The sequence below is a fragment of the Corythoichthys intestinalis genome, chromosome 10 (genome assembly GCF_030265065.1).
Source record: "Corythoichthys intestinalis isolate RoL2023-P3 chromosome 10, ASM3026506v1, whole genome shotgun sequence".
In the NCBI taxonomy this organism is placed as follows: Eukaryota; Metazoa; Chordata; class Actinopteri; order Syngnathiformes; family Syngnathidae; genus Corythoichthys; species Corythoichthys intestinalis.
In genome coordinates, this window is record NC_080404.1 from 52,728,076 (window position 1) to 52,753,626 (window position 25,551).

At 38.2% G+C, this 25,551-nt stretch overlaps 1 protein-coding gene across 6 annotated transcripts in view; it reads right to left on the minus strand.

Annotated features, from left to right (window-relative positions):
• LOC130922597 (reticulon-4-like) overlaps positions 1–25,551 on the minus strand; it is a 64,427-nt gene that overhangs the window by 10,932 nt on the left and 27,944 nt on the right. For 4 of the 6 annotated variants that reach the window (XM_057847442.1, XM_057847443.1, XM_057847444.1 and 1 more), the window contains 2 exons: positions 1,596–1,803; positions 1,387–1,525 (listed from right to left, as the gene is read on the minus strand). In XM_057847442.1, coding sequence (XP_057703425.1) covers positions 1,387–1,525; positions 1,596–1,803 — 347 coding nt within the window. Of the gene's footprint in view, positions 1–1,386; positions 1,526–1,595; positions 1,804–15,025; positions 15,169–21,914; positions 22,057–25,551 lie in introns of those variants that run through there. The other 2 variants (XM_057847446.1, XM_057847447.1) reach the window with 2 other exon arrangements.

A 25,551-nucleotide genomic window follows, 5' to 3' on the forward strand; every position in this document is an offset into this window, starting at 1 on the left:
CATAGGGAGATGGAATGTAAGGCTTTAGCCAATTAAAAAAGGCTCCAAAGGCTTCCAAAATTCACGCTACTCATTTTACGCTGCCTTTCAGCTCTCTATATAGGTAAAACAGCGCCATAACAGATTGAGCACGACAATGCGTGAGTGGGCCATGCAGCGCATGCATTAATTGCGTTAATTAATTTAACGTGATCCTTTTTTTTTTTTTAAATAATTACCGGCATTGTCAGGATAAATTTGATAACCCTACCTTAAGCCAAAACTAAAGACTCTGGATGAGTGTAAAATATTATGCCTGTAACGGTAAATACAATTAGAAAACCATTTTTATTAAAAAATATATATATATATTAAAAAAAGGCATGTCCGATATTTTTTTGCCGATTCCGATACTTTGAAAATGACGTGATCGGACCCGATCGATCGGCACTAGAGGTGGGAATCTTTGGGCACCTAACGATTCGGTTACGATTCAGAGACTCCGATTCGATTATAAATTGATAATGATTGTCTTCTCCCCCAATTTTATTTTTTATTTTTAATGTTTTGTATATTTGTTACAAAATTGTTCAAAAATCCTCTCAGGCTAAATAAACCTAACAACTATTTTAGTATCAAGTTACCGGTTAAAATGGTAAGTAAAATACTTAAGTCCCCATTCTGTATCAGCAGCTTTAAACTACATTCAATTAATTTAATGTTGTGAATCAACCGTTAAAGTTGTAAAAATTGCGACCGTTATTCCATAATTTCCCTCATGTCTACTTTCGACGTGAAAGTTTTAAAACTGTTTCATCATTTAAAGATAGATTCAAGTCAAGATTTTGCCGATTTAGGGATATTTTAGTTAAAAAGTAATTAGGTTCTCTACAACAGAGCATTCTAGAGAAGTCTACTGCTTTAAGATGGCGCCTGTTTACTACCCGGCAAAGTCTATCGTTTCACATCTAGTCTAGATATATGTGATATCTACCATAGCCATATGTTGCCGTATGATTGTAGCAAGTAGCAACTGAGCGCTGTTTGTAGCGGCTGACGGCCAGTCAGGTATTTTTTTTTTTTTTTTTTTTTTTAACCTAGCGGCATTAGCTGCACATGATATTTACTCTCGGTCCGTTCCTCATTGCGTCCTGAAGACCGTGCTGACTGCGTTTTTTCCCCCGCTTTAACTGGTATTATTCAATAATCGGAATTTAGATATTTGTGAATCGTTCTCGAATCTTCCACGGCCGAATCGCGAATATTCTAAGAATCGGAAATTTTGCACCCCTCTAATCGGGACATCTCTAATTTACATAGTATGTGTCTTAGTAGTTAGTGAAAGAAAAAAAAGCATCAAACAGCAGACAATGAATTCAATGAAAATATGGTTTAAATGGGTCCCACCTTAATGGAGTCCACCAAGTCTTCGACCAGGAAGAGACGCCTGAGCTCAGCCACGGTCTTGTTGATCTTCTCCAGGAGAACATCTCCGTACTTGTGCACCAGGTCCTCCGACAGAGCCACCTCACGCTCCAGGTACTGCCTGCGAGGCGCCACGGTTGTTAACGCATTTGTCCTAACGGTTCGGAAGCGGGTCGGTCGGCTCCGCTCACTTGAAAGGGTGTCCCTCGTCGGACTTCTGGACGGCCTGCAGGACGCCTTTGTAGATGCGGAAGCAGACGGTGACGGAGAGCAGCGCCAGGCCCACGTAGGAGCACACGCTGACGATGCTGCACACGGTCAAGGACAGCAGCAGGAGCAGCGCCGCGCCGAACACCACGCCGGTGGTCTTCACGTCGCGCCAGTACAACAGATCCACCACTGGAGCAAAACACGGCGCTGGTCAGTTTAAGCGTCAGAGTCACCGGAAGACGTCGCGTGAAAATGAAATGTTTGCTTGAAATGAGTTGTCGTGAAATAGCTAGTAGCGGCTTATTTGACATGATGACTTTTGATAACAGTGAAGACTAACCATGAGTGTCTTGATATCCATAGCTTTTTATCAACAAAGCTACTACTACATTTTTATTTAAGAAATTTTTAAAAATTATAAGATTTTAAGTTTTTGAAAGTGAAAGAAGTGAATTTGTTGTTGTTTTCTAGTCACATCTGAGACTAAAATAAAGACACAGTCTAAAAACGGTTCAATATTAAGTGAAATGTCTTGTTTTCTCATGTATATTTTAGGGCTGTCAAAATGATCGCGTTAACAGGCGGTAATTAATTTTTTTCATTAATCACGTTAAAATATTTGACGCTAGGATTGTTCCGATCGTGTTTTTTTTTGCTCCCGATCTGATCCCGATCGTTTTAGTTTGAGTATCTGCCGATCCCGATATTTCCCGATCCCGATTCAATTCCAGTCATTCCCGATAATTTTTCCCAATCATATACATTTTAGCAATGCATTAAGAAAAAAATGAATAAAACTCGGACGGATATATACATTCAACATACAGTACATAAGTGCTGTATTTGTTTATCATGACAATAAATCCTCAAGATGGCATTTACATTATTAACATTCTTTCTGTGAGAGGGATCCACGGATAGAAAGACTTGTAATTCTTTATGGATAAAATGTGACCTTGTATATTCTGACTAAGCCTGTCGCAATATGCAATAATTCCATTTATCGCGCGATATATAAAAATGAAGGAGGTAATTTTTCCGCTGCGATTTATCGCCTCACGTGCACGTGCGTGCGCGCGTGCGGCAGACGTGCTGTTAAAAGTTCGTTACCAACTGCGCAAAATGCATCTTCGTTCCAGGTCCGGCAAAAACTAGCACCGGAGCCAATCGTTCCCATTATATCCTATTGTTCAACGTTTACTGGCCGCGTCAGTGCTCAGGAGTGACTGTGGACCATCTATGGCGCGCCGGTGTTGTTGACGTGTGGGCGCTCCCGTCAGGAGTGACATTTCACGCGGGGCGGCTATTTTTCGGCACAACGCTGGATATTTACAACGAAGTCCGCCAAAACATTGTTACCGACTTGGCTGCAACGAATAACCTCACTTTGACAAAGAACAGCTGAATGAAATTAAGAGAGCTGTGCTTCAAACTCGTCCTGTTTATGAAAGCCGTCATATGCTGGTGTTGTGTAGTAATGAGCAGACGTGACTTCAGCGGCGCTTGCTAACTTTTTTAATGCGCGGTTGCGCGCACACACTAGATATCATGAAAAGACAAACTAGATGTGCTACGTCCCATGCCATTGGCTACGTGAGCCCAGAGTGATTATGGGACATGTAGTCCATATACTACATCGATGAATTCTAAACTGTCATTTGTCACATGAGGTTAAGAAGGCCAAATCAATCCATACCAGTGACTATAGATAATATTGCAAATATTGTTAATTCAGTACGTGACACAGATGGATTCGGACCATAAATAGGATGTCTTGCTCATGTAGTAAACCTAGCTGCTAAGAGAGCTGTAGCAATCAACGGTGTGCCCTGCCTCACTTTACAAACAGTAAAGATTGTTCTCAGCACTTTTATACAATTTTTTTCTCATATCAGTAAGAAGTAAGCATGTAAATATTATGCACTAAAATTCATGTTTATATGATTGCAATTTAATTTTTGCTCGTCAGCAGAAAAAAAAAAAAAAAAAGCAAAAAATACAATTGTTTTTTTTTTTTTTTTTTTTTTTACAGAGCATTAAATGTATTGAATCGGATCGAAAATCGTGTCCCCCGTATCAAAATTCGTACCAAACCATGACTTAACTGTATCGTTGCATCCCTATGGAACACCATTGCAGAAGCTATGACGGGAAAAGTTTTCATTTTCCTAAATGCTTAAGTTATTAAGTGCAATTTTTTTTTTTTTAAACACATTTTATTTATTCTGAGTTTCTGTGCAGTATCAATATTGTTGTTTTTTACTTAAGAGGCAGGGTCTATTGTTTTTAGTTGTGATTTCTTAAAAACGATATTTGAATCTAAGAGTAAATATTTATCGTGTTTAAATGGGTGTACTTGATCTATTAATATATACTGTATTCACACTGTGTTATTGTAAATTGGTTAAAAAAAAATTGGGGGGGGGGTGCAATAATATCGCATATCGCAATGATTTATGAGAATAATTATCGCACACTAAAATTTGTTATCGCGACAGGCCTAATTGTGACTAAATATTGCCATCTAGTGTATATGTTGAGCTTTCAGAAAATGATACTGTAGCCATTTAACTTCTGCCCAAATGCATGATGGGAAGTGCAACCATGACTGTGCGTAGTGGTACCAATTGATATATCTTCTCTGCGTTGGGAAATAACATAGGGTGTTAAGAAAATGATTAACTACTACCATTCTTCCCCACATTGTTTCCCACGATATTTCTAATTGTTGGAGAGAGGAATTGTAAGGCTTTAGCCAATTAAAAAAAAGCTTCAAAGACTGCCAAAATTCTCTCTACTCATTTAACGTTGCCTTTTAACTCTATGTATACGTAAAACGGTGCCATTATAGATTGAACACGACAATGCGTGAGTGGGTGAGTGCAGCGCATGCATTAATTGCGTTAAATATTTAAAAGTTATTACCGCCGTTAACACGATAAATTTGATAGCCCCAGATTAAGCCAAAACTAAAGACTCTGGATGAGTGTAAGACATTTTGTCTGTAACGTTAAATACAATTAGAAAACGATTTAATTTAAAATATATATATATATATATATATTTTTTTTTTAAAAAGGCATGTCCGATATTTTTTTGCCGATTCCAATACTTTGAAAATGACGTGATCGAACCCGATCGATCGGCATCCCGAACCCCGCTCAAACACATTAAAATGACAGCACAGTGGAGTGTCCGCTTGTTACTTGTTTTTTGGTGCTTGGTGCCCTCTGCTGGCGCTTGGGTACAACTGATTTTATGCATTACACCATGAGTGAGCATTGTGTAATTATTGACATCAACAATGGTGAGCTACCAGTTTATTTTTTGATTGAAAATTTTACAAATTTTAAGAAAACGAAAACATTAAGAGGGGTTTTAATTAGGGCTGTCAAAATTATCGCGTTAACGCGCGGTAATTAATTTTTTTAATTAATCAGCCTTTTGGTAAGTTTTACAGCAAGGTTTTTTGTGCTGTCTAACAGCGAACTCTTGTGGTCGCTTTGCGACATGGTTTATTGCTTTCTTGCCAGTTCAATATGGCTGCACGACGTCTCGGGCTGACGCCTACGTGGTAATGTTGTGCTTATATGATCCTTGGACAAGATTTGTCCGTAAGTATGGTTGTTGTAAAGAATGTACATATTATGTTAGTACCGTATTTTTCGGACTATAAGTCGCGTTTTTTTTCATATTTTGGCTGGGGGTGCGACTTATACTCAGGAGCGACTTATGTGTGGAATTATAACACATTATGATATAATTTCACATATTATTTTGGTGTTTTGCAGTGACACTGATGGTTTTGTAAAGTTGTTAGCATGTTCTTATGCTATAGTTATCTGAATAACTCTTTATAGCTATGGCCACGTTCGCGTTCTGCCTTTGGCAGTGTATGTTCAATTGTATTATTGACTTTTTTATCTTGAAATGGATGTATTTAGTTTGTGGCGCTTTCACGCCCACGTGAGGGCGCTCTCGCACTTGTTTACGTGACACGCCAGAAGAAGACGGACAGCTACGTAGCTCTGAGTGAGTGAGGGGCGAGTTAGCGAGAGAGAATAGACGGCTGCGAACCTACTTTCATTGTTTATGCTTTTAAATCATCTCTACAGAGGCAACGCCTGCGTGTATCATCTTTTCTGTTGTTGTTGTGTGTTTTCCACCCGCGATCGGACACTTAGAGCCAGTTGTGTGGTTGTTTGAACGATGTGCTAATGATAGCGAACGCATGCTAACCTGTTACTTATTACTAATAGTACCTAATTATCATTTATTTACGTTGATGCGAACCTGTTTTCTATCGAGGACCAAATTGATTCAGCAAATTATACGGACGTCCAGCATTGTCTTTTGGGAGTTCGCTGTATAGCCAGGACAGGCCGTAGCGTAGGACAGTATATTCACATTTCGTTGTTCATGCACTGTACACTGCACATTTATTTAGCATGTTGTTCTCTATTGTATTTTTATATTAAATTGCCTTTCAAGATGACATGTCTGTTCTATGTGTTGGATTTTATCAAGTAAATCTCCCCCAAAAATTCGACTTATACTCCGGTGCGACTTGTATATGTTTTTTTTCTCTTCGTTGGGCATTTTATGGCTGGATCGACTTATACTCAGGAGCGACTTGTAGTCCGAAAAATACGGTAAGCGAAATGTTATATTTTTTGTATGAGACGCTTTTTGTTTATGTTTAGTGAACCTGTATAGCATGCTAAGCTAACGTTGTTGCTAATGCAATGCTTGTGTACTTTTTTGGGGGAGTTTTACGACGGTCTAAAGAGGACAATGGTTTGAGGCCATTTTATTAATAAATCAGATGAAAAAGGAAGAAGACTGATTATTAAGGCGTCGTTCACTAGCTTTGGAAAAAGTAGACGCTTCGGAGTGAGGACAGCATCGACAGATTTAAATGACAGTAGAGTGAAATGCCCACTACAGTCCTTATGTACTGTGTGTTGAATGTAAATATCCATCTTGTGTCTTATCTTTCCATTCCAACAATTTATTTTACAGAATATATATATATAATTTACAGAAAAATATGGCATATTTTATAGATGGTTTGAATTTTGATTAATTGCGATTAATTATGATTAATTAATTTTTAAGCTGTAATTAACTCGATTAAAAAATTTAATCGTTTGACAGCCCTAGTTTTAATATAAAATTTCTTTAACTTGTACTAACATTTATCTTTTAAGAACTACAAGTCTTTCTATCCATGGATCTTTAAGAGAATGTTAATAATGTTAATGCCATCTTGTGGATTTATTGTTATAATAAACAAATACAGTACTTATGTACCGTATGTCGAATGTATATATCCATCTTGTGTCTCATCTTTCCATTCCAACAAATATGGCATTTTATAGATGGTTTGATTTGCGAATAATTATGATTAATTAATTTTTAAGTTTTAATTAACTTGATTAAAAATTTTAATCGTTTGACAGCCCTAGTATATTTATAATCGTTCTTTACCTTAAAAAAATGTTTTATCTGATTACTCCATTAAATCAATGAAATTTTCAGTCACTCGATAACTAAAATATTCGATAATTTGCAGCCCTAGAATTAATGTTGCCACCCTTGCTCTTTTAATGGATTGGACGTCTACACGAGATAAACGAGGGAAACAGCAAAATTGTGTTTTGTTGTTGTCTTCCAATGGACCAATTTTGCCCAGCAGCTGATTTCAAAGCCCGTTTTGTTCACTGCAACACACGCGCAAACTTGTGAGATGACGCCTTTCCCGCAAAATGGCCGATTCGCTACGGTTTAACAGTCAAACGCCTCGGGGTGGAAGATGAAGCACAAAAAAACAAGTCCAGAGAAAGCGGCAAAATGAGACACTAGGACGGGAAACTGTCGACTCGGCAGAAGAATTCCCTGCAGAAAAACATGGCACGACTCGGCGCATTTTTCTGCTCCGGCTGACTCAAAACTTTGTCTCCGTTTTATTCTAGTCTAGCTCGCGGCGCAACAGAGGCCTCGTCCGCACGTGGCCGAGACTAGGGTCGAGGTCAATATTGAGCATTTTCAAATTTGGGAATAACCTGTTCACACGCGAACCGGGCTAAGCTAGAGGTCGGGAAGGTCGGGGCGCGACAGCTGCGATCGCGACGCCTCGGTTTCATGCGGAGAATTCCACACGGGTCAGAGACATTATTAGATGACGGCTGCTGGCTCCTAAAGCAGCGAACAAAGACGACGTGAGACCCGGATAGAATTAAGCTGACACGTTAGCGTCGATTTACATTGCTCAATTTAGTGCATTTGACATGCTAATTATTGTTCTATTTGATTGCATAGGTTTAATCTTTTGCCAAGATTCTGTACATTCATGAATATCAATAGGAGTGGGAACCTCTTGGTACCTCACAATACAATTCGCGATACAAAGCTCACGATAACGATGATCTGACGATACAACGATTATCGTTACATTGGTCAGGAAATCATTTTAGGACATTCTACAAACAACTAATTAAGAGAAAAACAAGCTTCTAGTGTGAATTGGAATTAGTTATCACTAGTAGACGTCCAATCCATTTGAAGTGGGAGGTGTTCATTCGCTGCCATCCCTCCCACTTCAAACGGATTGAACGTCTATTGCTGTCGGTGGCAGTCAATGCCAGGCAATTAGGTAATTTTGGGCTATTTAAGGTCTCACTGGAACAGCACCAAACAAACGTTCCCAGCATCATCACCGTGTCCAATGCAGACTCTTGACAAGGTGATGATGCTGGAACGTTTGTTTGGTGCTGTTCCAGTAAGATTTACAAAGATGATTGCCTAAAGAAATCAAAATTCCCTCAGTCGTTGATGATATAGGGCTGAATGTCAGGCAAAGGCACTGGGGAGATGGCTGTGGTTAAATCTTCAATAAATGCACAAGTTTACATTGAAATTTTAGACAGCTTTCTTATCCCTCCAATTGAAAATATGTTTGTCGTTGGCACCAAATTGATGAAGAATACTCATCAAGTCCATGCCTCAGGGACTGTAAGCGGTCATAAAAGCCAGAGGTGGTGCTACTAAATACTAGAGATGTGTTTTGATTGTCATTTCTTTGTTTGTTTCTAATGATTCGATATTTTTTTCCTCAGAATGGAGTGATTCCATATATATTTCCCTGCACTTGCTCTATAAAAGTAACATTTACTGACCACCACAATGTTTTCTATTTGTTTCTTTTAGTGTTTCTGAATGCTAAAGAGTTGCACTTTTGAACTAATTCAATATTTTTTCACTTTTTTTCTGAGTTTGTTCTACATGATAAAATGTCTGAGTGAGTGTTAGTCCAAGACTGGTGATTGCATACCTCTTGCTAGGGGTTGTATCATGGTGGAAGATTTTGCTAACAACTTGTTGGTTCCTTTTTTTTTTTTTTTTTTAAACATTGACACCTTTTTAAAACGATATCTCGATTCTTGGCAGGAGCATATCGATGACCTTTTGGGATACAAAGTATCACGATATATCACCATTTCGATATTTTGTCACACCCCTAAATATCAATCAGCTGAGCGCAAATGATTCATCATTTAAAGCCATCAAATTGATTCAGAAGAAGGCTAAGCAGAAGAGCAAATCAATCATTAGAGACTTTTAGCATCAAATTGTCCAAATCCTTTGTATATCATTGGACATCTAGCACTATGACAGCCAATAAGTTTTTTTTTTTTTTTTAAAGGACATCAATGAGTTTATTACTAGCAGGTGTCCAATCTATTTGAAGTTGTTGGGTGGCAGAGAAGGAACATTCAGTCATTCGCTGCCAGACCTACTGCTTCAAATGTCTTGGTTGCCTATAGACCCTACTCACATGACGTCACAACCACGCCTCCGCACCATATTGTCCGTCTACTCGTCGTGTTGATGCATTACCGCTACGTAAATTCCTCCTATTATGGCATGTTTTTCTGCTCGTTAACATTAATAATCAAAATGGTGAAGGCGTGTGTAGCGGTCGGTTGCAATAACAGAGAAGATAGACGGAGAGACTTGAAGTTCTACCGTATTCCGAGAGACCCGGAGAGGAGAGCGAGATGGACTGCTGCAATTCCACGAGAAAACTGGGCTCCAAACGATTACCACAGATGATGTAGTAGTCATTTCATATCTGGTAAGATGCATTTAATATATATTTAGAGGGTTTTGGGCTGACAACCACAATTAAGATCATTGCGAGGCTAATCGCCGACAACATACAGTTTCAAATTCAAGATGCTTATTTCTTCCACCATCATTACATTTTGAATAATATTCAGCTGGTGCCAAGTGAAAGAAGCTGGCCTCGTCTACGGATCATCAGTTAAACAGGTGTGTCCAAACCTTTTGCAAAGGGGGCCAGATTTGGTGTGGTAAAAAATGCGGGGTGCTACCTTGGCTGATTTACAAAGAACAATATATTTAAACAATTTTAGCAAGCCCTTCTGTGTGTCACATTTGCTTTATTATTTTTTTAAATTCATAATTTCAACTGTCTCGTCTTTGTGACTCGGACTCTTGCAAAGTACTGCTGCTGTGAAAAAATAAACTAGCTTCAAGTTGCTATAATTTCTCGCTGCGTATCTTCCCTGTAATGTTGTCGTACATGTCAACGTGTCTTGTTTAGTAATATTGCGTCACATCGAACTCTTTGAAAACAGCGACTGTCTCTTTGCAAATGAGGCAGACACAGTTGTTGCGTGTTTTACTGAAGAAATAGTCCAATATCCACCTATCCTTGAAGCGTCGGCCATCGCAGTCAACTTTTTTTTTTTTTTGATTGTCGCCATTTTAGAAATCACACAGGGTAATGTTGCTTAGAGTGCTGCTCTTAAAAGTTTTTCAAACTTTCGTGAGAAAAGGCTGATTTTGTGTGGACAAGATAGTTGTAGATATCAGGGTAGCAGATGTCAGGCAGAGAGGGCGAAGACAGCGGGTCAAAAAATATCGATTTAGGCATCAAATATGGATCCGGCGAATGGATAGACTGAAGCTTTTCCACATAACGCCTTTTATGCAATGCTTCCAATGAGTTTACAGCGTCTGAAAGCACCGGAGCTTCCATGAATTGCTCTATAAACTTAACGACTAATTGAAACCATTGAGAATAGGGCTAAACAGAGACTGACAATATGGCGGCCGGATACAGCGACACATCATTCTGTGATGTTGGTGAGTAGGGTCTATCGCCGTCAATGGCAGACAATGGGTTAAGATTGCTACAACCAAGAGAACAAAATGGACACCTGCCCATTTTGTTGTTCAATAATACAAAACCCCCAACTACAGGCCGTCCCCGGGTTACTAATGAGTTCCGTTCCCATGCTGGCGGCGTAGCCCAAATTTCCACATAAGTCGGAATTAACCCTTTAAGAAAATCTCAAAACTACCTAAAAAAGTCCAAAAGTATTGTATTTTGTTTAAAAGGGTCTCTGCATGTTTCAACAGGCCAAATTTAAGACTTTTAATAACTGTTTAGGACCATATTGAATACAGTTCAAGACCCATTTCACATCAATACTGGCAAAAAAAAAAAAAAGTTTTAAAAAACGGAAGGAAAATGAGCGGGTATCACAGGTAGTTCTGCTTTGTTGTTAGGTTTTGGCGTCCTCAAAAATCGAAAAATTTAAAAGCGAGACTGAAGTTTATGCATTTTTAAAATAAAAGTAACGTCAATACATTGTTAGGACCCTTCAAAACCGTATTAAGGACCTTTTGTAAGATTTTAGGAGAATGTCGTTGAATTCAAATGACAAGACATTTTTAGACTTTTTAAGACCGCGCGGTTACTAGGGCTGTCAAAATTATCGCTTTAACGGGCGTTAATTTTTTAAATTAATCACGTTAAAATATTTGACGCAATTAACGCAGATGCCCCGCTCAGACAGATTTAAATGACAGCACAGTGAAACGCTCACTTTTTGTGTTTTATGGAGTTTTGCCGCCCTCTGCTGGCGCTTGGGTGCAACTGATTTTATAGGCTTGAGCACCCATGAGCATTGTGTAAGTAATTATTCACATCAACAATGGTGGGCTAGTAGTTATTTTTTGATTGAAAATTTTAAAAATTTTATTAAAACGAAAACATTAAGAGGGGTTTTAATATAAAATTTCTATAACTTGTTCTAACATTTTTCTTTTAAGAACTACAAGTCCCTCTATCCATGGATCGCTTTGACAGAACGTTAATGCCATCTTGTTGATTTGTTATAATAAACAAACACAGTCCTTATGTACCGTTTGTTGAATGTATATATCCATCTTGTGTCTTATCTTTCCATTCCAACATTAATTTAAAGAAAATATGGCATATTTTATAGATGGTTTGAATTGCGATTAATTACGATTAATTAATTTTTAAGCTGTAATTAACTCGATTAAAAATTTTAATCGTTTGACAGCCGATACCTCAGTTTAACAGTGGAGGATACGCTGCCCTCTGGTGGCAGGGTTGGGTCTGGCTGGACTATCGCCTTGTATGACTGAGAAGCAGACTCAGATGTCTGACATGGATAAAGGATAGCTGCACTCTGGTTTGGCCCACATCAGGCTGTAAGTTTTTTCAGCTAAAATATGTTTGTATATGAATTTGTAATTTAGTTTGTGGAGTTACGTGTGAGCGATTTGCTGAGAATTGTAAATACGTTTCAGCATTCGTAACATTTACGATAGCTGACTTTTGTTTGGCAAATGAGTTTTATTAATCTACTATATTTAAATATTGATCAGACTAGATGGACATTCGAACACCAATTGTTTTGGGCTAAGTGTTTTATTGTTAAAATGTGTGTCATTCTGAACACAAGTGTACATATGTGTGTTACAGCTTTGCAAATTGCCAAAAGGGAAGGAAGTCAAAAGCTTCAAACAGCACAATTCCCTTGTTTGCTGTCTGTAAAGCTAAACAACTTCACATTTAGTGAAGACAGAACATGTCATATCAATAAAGTAAAAAATAAGATACCTTGAGGTACAATAAGGTACTGTTTATGCGACTAAAAAAAATGGGAGAAAAAATTGTGAACGGGACTTCAGCGTCGTAAAGTCGAAATCACGCAAGTACGTCGTAACCTGTGGACTACCTGTATGGGAAAAAAACCTAAACTTTAATACTTTATTATTTTACATTAGACCTCACGTCATGCCCGGTGTAGATTTATTTAATCATCATGTATGCTAAATTGGTAAATAGACAGTCTTCATAGAGCGCATTTATCTACATCACAGGTGTCAAACCGATTCCAGAAAGGGCCAAGTGGGTGCTGGATTTTGTTCCAACCGATACAGCGCAGAGAGTTTAACCAATGAACTTCCTGCTGAAACAAGCAGCACCTGACAAAGTTTGACTGATAACACATGTAAAAGATCTAATCGGTGAAAAGGTGTCCTCTTCATTGGTTGGAAAGCAACTTTTGACACCTGTGATCTACATGGTCACTAGAGGTGTGCAAAATTTCCGATACTTAGATTATTCGCGATTCGGCCGTGGAAGATTCGAGAACGATTCACAAACATCCAAATTCCGATTATTGAAATATGCCAAGTAAAGCGGAAGTACAACACACTCAGCGCGTCGCGCGGTCTTCGGGACGGAACGGAGAGTAGCTAAACATCATGCTTCTCATTACCCGGCCCCTCAGGTAATGCCAATGCTCAACTCACGGCTCTAGCTCAACTCATGCCACAAGATAAAAAAACACAACATACCTGACTGTTGCCGAAAAGCTGCTACAAAGTACAGCCACATAATGTTATGGTAGATATCATTTATATAGGACTAGATGCATTATAGATTCGGTAGTGTAAGCAGCATATCTACAAAAAGCTAGATGCGGGCGTTAGTAAACGGCCGCCATCTTAAAGCAGTACACTTCCCTGCAAGGCTGTTGTAGCGAACCTTCTGAGCAACCTAATTAACTTTTTATCTAAAATACTCCTAAATCGGTAAAATATTGACTTGAATCTATCTTTAAAATAGTTTCAAAACTTTCACATGTCGAAAGTAGACAAAAGGGAAATTATGGAAGAACGGGAGCAATTTTAACAACTTTAACGGTTGATTCACAACATTAAATTAATTGAATGTAGTTTAAAGCTGCTGATACAGAATGGGGACTGGAGTTTTTCTATTTAATGTTATTGTTGTATATTTGTTTACTGCTATATGCGAACTTGATACTGAAATAGTAGTTTGGTTTAGCCTGAGAGTATTTTTGAACAATTTTGGAACTAATGTACAAAACTTTAAAAAAATAAAAATAAAAATAAAAAATTAAAAATAAAAAAAAAAAAAAAAAGGAGGGAGGTGCATCAATAATCGTTTTATAATCGAATCGGAGCCTCTGAATCGTAATCGAATCATTAGGTGCCCAAAGATTCCCAGCTCTAATGGTCACCATGCCCAAAGTGCTTTACATTAGCACACATTCACATATCAAATGGGGCCGCTGCCAACCCATTGGGAGCAAATTAGGGTTCACTGCCTTGCCCAAGGGCACTTCAACAGTGGGCAGTCGTAGCTGGGAATCGAACCGCTGACACTTTGGTCCCAGTACAACTCCGCCATGGCTGCCCAAATTGTTAACATCATCCCACTGAGTAAGCGTTGAGTTATTTGAATGTAATCATCACCTCAGTTGCTTGGCAACCCCTCAGCAATTCGTTTTCGCTCACTAATTAACAACTATACAAATCCGTTGAAAGCAGCAGCCGCTAATTAACCGCTACCTGTCATTACCAGTTGCTTTCTAGCGGCTAATTGCACCTTCATAGTTTCTAATTTGGACATCTTTGCGGTCGTGCAAACGTGATTATTCGAGTATTTTCGTTCGGTTTCTGCGACAGCAATGACGTAGTTAAAGCGCGCCCTAGTATAGTAGTAATTATTCACTTTGATGATGTTGCCAATGGTCAGCAACGGACACGTCGCGCGGAAATGAAAGCTCCAAAGCCGGCGGCCAAGTCGACGACGAGGGGGAGAAGAAAAGAGGCGGTACCGCGGTCCAAATGTGGCCGCTTGGCTACATATGGTCTCAGGCGGACGAGCGGCACCGGAGCCCGGGCTAAAAATAGCCCCCGCAACGGCTAGCTAAACGGCGGCCGCCGTGCTCGTTCGTGTTGCCGGCGGCCGGTCCCACAACGGCCGCCATATGCTACAAACATGTTCGCGTAGCTGTGGAGAACAGGCGCTTTCCGACGGGGGCGAAACGTCTAGCCGTCCCGCGTGACCTCCGCAGGAGGGGGACCCCCGCCGCTCACCGCTAGCTGACCGTCCCCTCTGCTAGCGAGCCCGCTCGTCGCACGTAGGAAGGGCGGGCGAGCATGCGGGTTGTTGGTCGATCACACGAGCGGCGACACGAATCAACCTCGCATGTTAAAGGAATGAATCAAACGTGACGATTGGACTAACCCTGCTTGGCGTCCATGTTGAGCCTCCGCGGAAACACGAAGCTGCAGCTCGGAGCTACAGAGTGCGCATGCGCCCAGGGCCGCGCGCCCGCCTAGAGGGAGGCCAGAATCTCACGCGGACACGCGCACCTCACGGACGAGAAGCCTCGAGAAGGCGGCTTGCAGTATTTTGCCCGTCAGATTTGGAAAACGCATCCGGTTATTAAAACGAGTATCTTAAAGGGGGTGATAGTCGTATTTCTCCTCAATAATTCCCAATCAAAAATACTTCTGTCGCCACCTCCTGGATGCTCTGCACATCTGCAGCTTAGCCAACCGTGTCAATCAAATTGGAGTACACTAGAGTTTTCAGAGTACAGTATAGACGTAGACGACACTCAATCCGTGGCAATGAAATACAAGCGTGAGAGAACATGACGTCTTCATGGGTGTCTTACATAAGAGGCCTGGCGAGACCAAATCGTGGAGAGGATTTAAAATGAAGCAGTAAAAGCTACACGCTGGGAGGAAACCCAACTTAACACTAGAATAGTTGCTTCATCACCGATTATTTTTGCAATTAGTTGACTAACCACACATTTGAAAACTACAAAAATCTATATTTTTTCCCTTTCCCGATTAAAAATGACTTTTTCCTTCAACTTTTGCGACAATGGTACCGAATTCGGCTCTTCAAAAAGCACTGGAACAACAACTGCAGCTGTATGTAACTACAGTATTAAAACTTAGGGGAAGATAATATTTATTATGAATAATCTGCTAGCCAGCCAAAATGTAGCAAGCACATCGCTTCACATGATCTTTTCATCCAACCGCTGCTGATACGCTTCATTGTCAAATGAAGGAATGCCATGGAATTTCCCTCGAGCTAAGGGCGGGAAGTTGTCTCAATCATCCTCTGCTATTGACAACAATAGATGTCCAATCCATTTATACTGGCAGCCAATGAGTTAAAAGTAACATGCTGAGAAAACTATCCAGCCTGACCAAACCCGATACTGATGCATGTAGGGCTGAAGCTTTTGATTATTTAAGAAATCAAAAAGTTCTATTAATTGGACAACAAACATTAAATGTGCCACAGAATAGTTTTAGCAGATGTGAAACAAAAAAGTTTATACCTGAGCATAACCTCAAAAGGCATTTCAAAAAATGAGGATCAAAGTACAACTAAATAATATTTTGTGGAAAATGTTGTCTTTAGCTAAGGAAAAAAAAAAAAAAAAAACTTAGACAGCCACAGTTTTTTATTACGCCGGTTCTGTCCTCACTAAATGTGACGTTATTCTGCTAGACAGACAGCAAACAAGATAATTTAGGGTTCTTTGAACTTTTCTTGACTTCGTTCACTTTTTCCACATTTTGATTATTTTGTAAAGCGGTAACAAAAACACATGTGCAACTATGAGCACACATTTCGACAAAAAAAAACAACAACAACAGCAACACAAAACAATAGGAGTTTAATTAGTCGAGCTGATACAGTGGTACAAACAAGTGTCAACCTTTTGGAATTTCTCAAATTTCTACATAAAATCATCAAATGTGATTTGTTTTTGTCAAAATCACAAAGATGTAAAAACAGCGTCTGCTTTAACTAAAACCACCCAAACATTTATAGGTTTTCATATTTTAATGAGGATAGCATGCAAACAATGACAGAAGGGGAAAAATAAGTGAACCCTCTGCCTAAGCAGACTTAAAGAGCAATTGAAACTAATTTTTACCAAATAATTTAGGTCAGGTGTGTGCTCAATCACTGATGAGTGTTTTAAAGCTGCCCTGCCCACTATAAAACACACACCTGGTAACAATTGTCTTGATGAGAAGCATTGTGTGGTGTGCATCGTGGCTCGGTCAAAAGAGCTGTCTGAAGACCTGCGATCAAGGATTGTTGATTTGTATAAAGCTGGGAAAGGATACAAAACCATTATAAAAGTCTGGATGTTCATTAAACGGAAGTCAGAGAAGTTGTCTACAAATGGAGAGAGTTTAGCACTGTTGCTTCTCTCCCAAGGAGTGGCCGTCCACCAAAGATGACGCAAAGAGTTCAGTGCAGAATAGTCAGAGAGGGAAAAAAAGAACCCTAGAGTGTCTGCTAAAGACTTACAGAAATCACTGGGACAGTCCAATATCTCTGTGCACACATCAACTGTATGTAAAACCATGGCCAAGAATAGTGTTCAAGGGAGGACTACACGGAGGAAGCCACAGCTGTCTATAAAAACATTGTTGCTCATTTAATGTTCACAAAAGGTCACTTGGACACTCCACAGAAGTTTTGGCAAAATATTTTGTGGACTGATGAAACCAAAGTTGAATTGTTTCGGAGTAACACAACGTCATGCGTGGAGGAAAAATAGAACGGCTCACCAACGTCAACACCTCATCCCCACCGTGAAGCATGGTGGAGGGAGCATCAAGATTTGGGGCTGTTTTGCTGCCTCGGGGCCTGGACAACTTACAATCATTAATGGAAGAATTAATTCAAAAGTTTATCTGGATGTTTGCGGTAAAACCTGACTAGAGCTGAAACGAATACTCGACCAACTCGAGTAACTCGAGTTTAAAAACTGATCCGAGTAATTTTATTCACCTCGAGTAATCGTTTATTTTGACAGCTCTAAGCATCACGTTTTGCTCGGACTACTTTTAATGCGGGACAACGCGCTGATGTCACGTGCGGAGAGGAGGAAGGGGAAAAAAATAAAAAAATTTACTGCAGCCGACAACCGCTACAAACGACGCCGACGTTGCTAAATACTAGCCCGCACATGCTACGTTAGTTGCAGCTAGCGTCTGGTGAGTCTCATAGAGATCACATGTATGTTGAACTAGATGCTTATTGACAGACTAGGCCGCGTCTGGGCAGCGTTAGCAAACAGCCGCCATCTTAAAGCAGTAGAGCGCTAAGCGCTAATATACTGTATAAGATTAACGTTACTGTCACTACTAGCTCATCTTACGTTAGCCCTGCGGAGGGCTAGGTTTCAATTAATTAAGACCACTTTCGATGCGTGGCTAACGTGTCTTACATACAGGCTTTCACATAACATAGCGTTGTGGAGTGATGAGGGTGTCAAATAAAAACTCAATAATGCTAACTATCAATTTTAGCTCAGTAGTCATTGCTGGATAAAACACCAAATAGCACTAGTCCCTAATGTGCTCCAATACAGCCTGTATCATACATTTATTTTGAACAGTGCAAAAACTAAAAATCCTATCAGGACTTACAGTTTAGACTAACTTAAAACTTAACTAGAACTTAAAAATGGCTTGACACAAATAGAAATTCAATTGAAAAACGTGGGGGAAAAAATCCTAACTTTTAAGTGATGTGTGTTATCAAGCGTAAAGGCATTTTTAGGTGTGTGTATATATATATATATATATATATATATATATATATATATATATATATATATATATATAATTTTTTTTTTTTTTTTTTTTAAATAAGATCTAAAGGTTTTTTGAGTGAAAGCAGTGAATTAGTCTTTTTTTTTTTTCTAGTTACATCTGAGATGCAATTGTTGGCTGTTTTCAACAATATACATAAAAAATAAAGACATTGATTGACTGAAAATGATAAAATGTCTTGTTTTCTCATGTATATCTATAATTGCTCTTCACCTAAAAATATATTTGTTTTATCCGGTTACTCGATTAATCGATAGAATTTTCAGTCGATTACTCGATTACTAAAATATTCGATAGCTGAAGCCCTAAACCTGACTGTCAGAGAGTTGAAGCTTAAAAGAGGATGGATGCTGCAACAAGACAATGATCCAAAACACAAGACGTAAATCAACTTCAGAATGATTTCAGAAGAACAAAATAGACGTTCTGGAGTGGCCAAGTCAAAATCCAGACTTGAACCCCATTGAAATGCTGTGGCATGACCTAAAGACAGCGATTCATGCCAGAAATTTGACTGAACTAGAGCAGTTTTGTAGAGAAGAATGGGCCAAGATTAGTCGTGATCGATGTGCCAGACTGATCTGCAGCTACATGAAGCGTCTGGTTGAAGTTAATGCTGCCAAAGGAGGGGCACAAAATATTAAATGTGATGGTTCACTTACTTATGTTTTCTCCCTTCTGTCATTGTTTGCATACTATCCCCATTAAAATATGAAAACCTATAAATGTTTGGGTGGTTTTAGTTAAGGCAGACACTGCTTTTTCATCTGTGTGATTTTGACAAAGATCAGATCACATTTGATGGGGACTTTACAATAGTTTTTCATACAACTGATATGTAAATTTAGTAGATCAAATTCACCTAACTTTTATAGGAAAAGTCCACTAGCTTAAATGCTATAAAATGCTAATGTTATTTTTTTTTTGTGCAATTCTATCAAAAAGAACTGCTAAATGTACCTCCAAACTAAATTACTAATGCATAAACAAACCTATTGGCCTTTTGTTGGATTCAGCCATATTAGACAAATATGTGATATTCACTTATGCCACCAGACGGCAGTGTATCCTCCCCAACTAAATGCAACATTTTCAAAACAAACCATTACAACGCCAGTCTAATTAAACGAATCATTGAAGAAGCTAAATTGAATTCGAAGCTTTTTTCTAATCGAATTACTCGATTTAATCGATTAATCATTGCAGCACTAGATGCATTCCAGCCCCTCCCAGCCATAAGGAATTTTTACGCCTTTCACTGCAACAAGTTAAAAAATATCAATAAAAACCTTTTTTTTTTTTTTTTTCCTATTTCTGTCGAGGGCTCTGAAAGTCATTCACAGCAAGGGGTGGTGAGGATCTCAATCTTCATTTTTCCCCATCTAAAAACGGCTGTTTCGGTCCAAATTTGTTGTTTTATGTGTGTGTGTGTTTGTTGTAATGTTTTATTTATAGATATATTTATATTTATAGATATATTCACCCCCCAAGACCAGGGGCACTTCCCACGCCACCGATTTCTGTTCATTTAGGATTCCCCCATTTTTCAATGTAATTTTCCTCTATATTACTGCCTTTATGTACTCATCTATTCTCGCAGTGCTTTTTGATGTCGATTTTAAATGTAAAATGAGGCATCGATGGGATTAAACTGTTCTTTTCATTTAGTGACATTAACAAAGCAGTTATTTAAAGATTCGGAAATGTTTTCCGCATGCACCTCGCACGTCCACCTTTGGACGCAGTGGAATTGTGGACAAAGGTCCTCGAATAAATGTTGCAACGGTTACAAAAGAGAGGAAATGACACTTGCGCACACAAATCAGCTGAGCAAAAAAAAAACAGTCTCTTGATTAACTCCTTGATGCCTGAATAGATATCTAATGGAGTACATAAAAATAGTATGAATACCAAATTTAAATGGTTAAAACGTACAGCTAAAGATGTGAAATTGAAGTATTTTGATGCCTGAATTATCATCTAATAAATAGGATCATACAAGTACATAAAAATAGTATTAACAAAATACTAAATATAAACAAAGTACAGCTACAAGTTAATTTTCTATACTTAAAATATTTCCACTGAAAATTTTGAGCTGTATTTGTATAAAGAAAATAGAAATTTTCTAAAATATAAAATTGTCAACTTTTTTAAATGTATTAATTATCATTTCCTATACACTGCAAAAACACCTTAAAACTACTTTATTTCCCTTATTTTCAGAGTAAATCTACTGGAAAAAAGTAAAATGATCTGCCAGTGCTTCAAGTAAATTTTACTCATATTTCTTGAAATAAGAAAAATAGGTAGCTGAAAATAAGCTTATTAAAAACTTATTTTAGGCAATAAAATTCATATATTTAATCTTAGAAAAGCTTTGAAATGTCAGCAATGTTCAGAATTCAAGAACAGATATTGTTCAAAAATATTTGAAACAATTTTTTTCTTGATTTAGGTGAAAAATGACCAATTTTTCGATGTATGGTCTTAAGAACAAATTGTGATATTTACTTAAAGTGAAGTAATCTGACACAATAATCTGTTAACTAGTCTTTAACACTCAAAACGATGAAACGAAAAATTATTTGACTAAAGACAAAAAAATCTCATTAATACATGACAAATTTGCAGTGTACTTAAAATACTTAAATTTCAAATAATTAAAAAATTAAAAAGGTTTAATACAGTTAAAGGAATAAGTATAACTTTTTTTTTATATAAAATGAAGGAAATAAATCATTCATTTTTTAAAAGGCAATTAATCATTTTTTAATTTTTTATACTTAAAATTCTTCAACTTCAAATTCATGGCAATGGTATCACATTTTGGGGATTTTCCATTAATTTTCAATACTTACAATACTTCATTTTCAAATGATTAAAATTAATCACCATAATTTTCGGACTATAAGCCGCCACCCACCAAATTTGACACGAAAACCGCATTTCTTCATAGATAAGCCGGGCCGGACTATAAGCCGCGGCTGTCCTCACTGTATTATGGGATTTGTACACCAAAAGATAATAACTGGTAACACTTAATTTGTCAAATAAAGTGTTACCTATTAACCCAAATAAATCAACAAATAAACCGCATTAGACTATAAGCCGCAGCATTCAAAATGATGGAAAAAAGTAGCGCCTTATAGTCAGCAAAATTACCATAATACATTTTAAAAAGCAGCAATAATTTCCACCTTTTGACATTTTAACAAACATTTTCTCATCTTTTTTTCCCCCCACAATTATTTTCACGTACATATTCCCCCAAACCTTTAGCCGCAAGTTCCTCCTCGTTCAAATAAATTGGACATCTATTGCCGTCGATAGCGCGAATTAGACAAGTTAGATGAACGGCTGCCAACAAGGCGAGCTCTTCTCAAGCCTTGACGAAACAACCGCAACTGTCATGAAACGACAAACGACGTGAGGTCATCATCTAGACATAAACCAAGTAAGCATACCCTGCTGCCTCCACGCAGTTTTGCATGCGTCCACGCGCGTCGTCTCCATGCCGGACGATCACAAGCGGGCATTCCACATGACAAGCGCTATACCACTGCACTGGAGAGGAGGGAGGAAGAGGAGGGGACTTAAGGGGTGGGCAGGGGGGGGGCAACGCCGCAGAGGGGGAAGCGGCAAGTCAGCTGACACGCCGGCCTGACGCAGCAACTAAAGTCGACTGGACGCTCCCTTCTCTCGATTTGGCATTGCATTGCATTTCCATTATTTTTGGGATTTTTTTTTTTTTTTCATGTTTGGGTGATTTTTTTACTCTTTCAGTGCCACTGACACTAATAGACGTCCAACCTCCCACCTCAAATAGATTGGACATCTATTAGTGTCAATGGCAGCCAATGAGTTCATTAGTCATCTATTCAACTTGCTTAAGTTTACATTAGATGAAAATCAGAAACAAGTGGGATGCCATATATTTGATTTTAAAAAAATATTCATTTACCGTAATTTTCAGACTATAAGGCACCACCCACCAAATTTGACATGAAAGCTATTTGTTCATAGATAATGATAATAATAATAATAGATAATCCTCACTGTCTAAAGGATATTTACAGTAATTGGTAAAACTTTAGTTGACAGCCGCATCATAAGACTGTCATAAGACCAAATGAACCACCATGGCCTTTGAACCAAATGGCTGCAAAGCTTCATTGCTTCAAGAAGCCTCATTTGGCCATCACTGCTCCCTCAGGGAGGCAGTCAACCACTGCTGCCACCTGTTGTCAACACCGTTGTTGTCAAACATGCCTCCTAGCATGCATTGCAGCGCTGCAAATGTCAATAACTAAAGATGCACCATAATATCGGTTGCTGATCATTATCGGCCGATAATGGCAATTATGACATTGCACCGATAATCCAGATTTTAAAAAATTCAACCAATAATGCAATCCGATAATGATATACTTGATTAAACCTCCAAATGTGCGCAATCGACGCAAATTTGTCCAATTCTGTGCCTGCGCTTCAAACCCTCCTAAAGGCATTTTTGTGCAATTAAGGGGCATTGTATCCACCCAAATAGAGGTGCACGATAATTATCGGTCCGATAATAGGAATTATGACGTCATCCCAATAAATCCGATAACATATTATCGGATCTGATAACATATTATCGGCCCTATTAATAATATTTTTGGCACGGTGTCGGATTGGGATTTGTGCGTTTGTTTCCACTCCTGTTTTTCCAGTATGCAAAGTTTTGTTACTGTCTTTGTTTTTTTCATTATAATAATGTTCATGTCATCATGAAAATTCTGGTTCGGTCAAAGGCAAATCTAAGCTGAATCAACGACTAGTATTTTTGTAGTATTTTTGAGGTGTTCAAAAACTCAGGTGAATATACATTGAAAAAAAAATATACAGTGGGGAGAACAAGTATTTGATACACTGCCAATGGGAAAACCCATTGGCAGTGTATCAAATACTTGTTCTCCCCACTGTGTATATATATATATATATATACACACATTATCCGTTATCGTATCAGTATCGGCCTTGAGGAGCAGGAAGTTATAGATATCGGTTTCAAACAATGGATATCGTGCACCCCTACACACAAATCTACAAAACTAAATGCAAACACTTTCAAAACAAACCATTATATGCCACTTTAACATACGTATCATAAGTCCGCTAGCTAAAATGCTATGAAATGCTGACTTTTTTTTTTTTTTTTAACAATGTCCTTAACAAATGGTTCAAACACATATTCCCACAAAAAGCGGCTAAATATACCTATACACTAAATTACAAATGCATTAAAAAAAGCATTAGCTCAGACAAAAACTTAGCATCTGTTGGTCTTAACAGGGAGCAGCTGGATTCAGCCATGTGAAATGAGTTAGGTCATATTCACAGTTGTCACTAGAGGGCCAAATCAATAAAACTAAATGCAAACACTTTCAAAACAAACCATTATATGCCACTTTAACTTACATAGCAAAAGTCCGCTAGCTTAAATGCTATAAAATGCTAACTTAAAAAAAAAAAAAAATTTGATGCTCTTAACAAATGGTTCCAACAAATATTCCTATTAAAAAAACGGCTGAATATACTGAACTAAATTACAAATGCATTAAAAAAAAATTAGCTCGAAAAAAAACAGCTCATGTTCGTAAGTATTATTAATATTAATTAATTAAAATACATCGGTTTAGATGTTGAAATGTACTATTTGTTCACATTTGATGTGGAAAAAGGAGCAGTTATCGGTATCGGTTGAAAAATATGTTATCGTGCATCACTATAACTTAAAATTCATGTTCTGTGCTAATTATTTCTTCAGTTACTCATCCAGTTGTTTCATTAATCGCTAGCTCTGGTATTCTTTAACACTTTATTTGAAAGTGGTGGCATAAAACTATCATAAGACCATCATAATTATGACATGACACCGCCATGAGCATTAAGGAATACTTGTGACGGACGCCATTTTGGGTAATCCGGCAAATTATCTCACTTTTGAATGGATGTAAAAGATCCGAGCTGGACATAAATGGAGTTGGCGACATAATTTTCCGGATGATACTGTCATAAGCATTCATTAATATCCATGATAGTGTCATATCACAATTATGACTATCTTATGGCAGTCTTATGACGCCGCTGTCGGATAAAGTGTTACCTATTAACAAACAACAAACGGGGAAACGTAGCGGCTTATAGTCCGAAAATTACATTTTTTTTTTTCTAATCGGTTCAAGGTTCATTTCTTTGCATTTTTGTTTATTTTTTTGCGGATTTCATTATGACATTGGGGTTTTTTCCAATAAATTACTTAAGAAAATTAGAAAATTTGAATTTGGCAACAAATTAGAAGGCTTTTATTTTTACAGTGTATGGTCTGATTCACCATCACAACATTGTCCCATATGGACAAAAAAGTAAGGGCCAAGTGGGGGGAAAAATAGAACAGAAAATGTGCTGACTAACTCCTCCTGGCCAAATCGACCGTTTCTGGACTTGAATCACACAAGTACAGAAGGTGCTCTGCTTCAGTGGTAGTAATGGCTGAATACCACATGAGGGCAGCTTTCCCCTTCATAAAGCAAATGAAGCATGGAGGAGGTTGCCAAAATTTAAAAAAAATAAATAAAAGAAATTTGCTCATTGGCTACCATTGACGGCACTAGACGTCCAATCCATTTGGAATGGGAGGGGCATTTCAAATGGATTGGACGTCTCGCGCCGTCAACAGCACTGAAATGCTGTAAAATCATTCAATGCCAGTCAACCAGAGGTGGGTAATAACGCGTTACATTTACTTGAGTAACCTTTTGAGAAAAATGTACTGCTTACAGTAGTTTTACCACGCAATACAGTGGTACCTCTAAATAGGAAGTTAATTCGTTCCAGGACCTTGTTTGTAAATCGAAATGGTCGTATGTCGAGCACGATTTCCCCATAAGAATACATTATAATTCCATTAATTTGTTCCAGAGCACGAAAACCTACACTAAATCCCTAAAAAATACTGCAGGTACATAGACTTCATAATGTACTGACAGGACACGGGGCCGATTCATAGGGGGCCTATTTCCATCAAAGCTGACCAAGTGGAAACACAAAGAGCTTTTT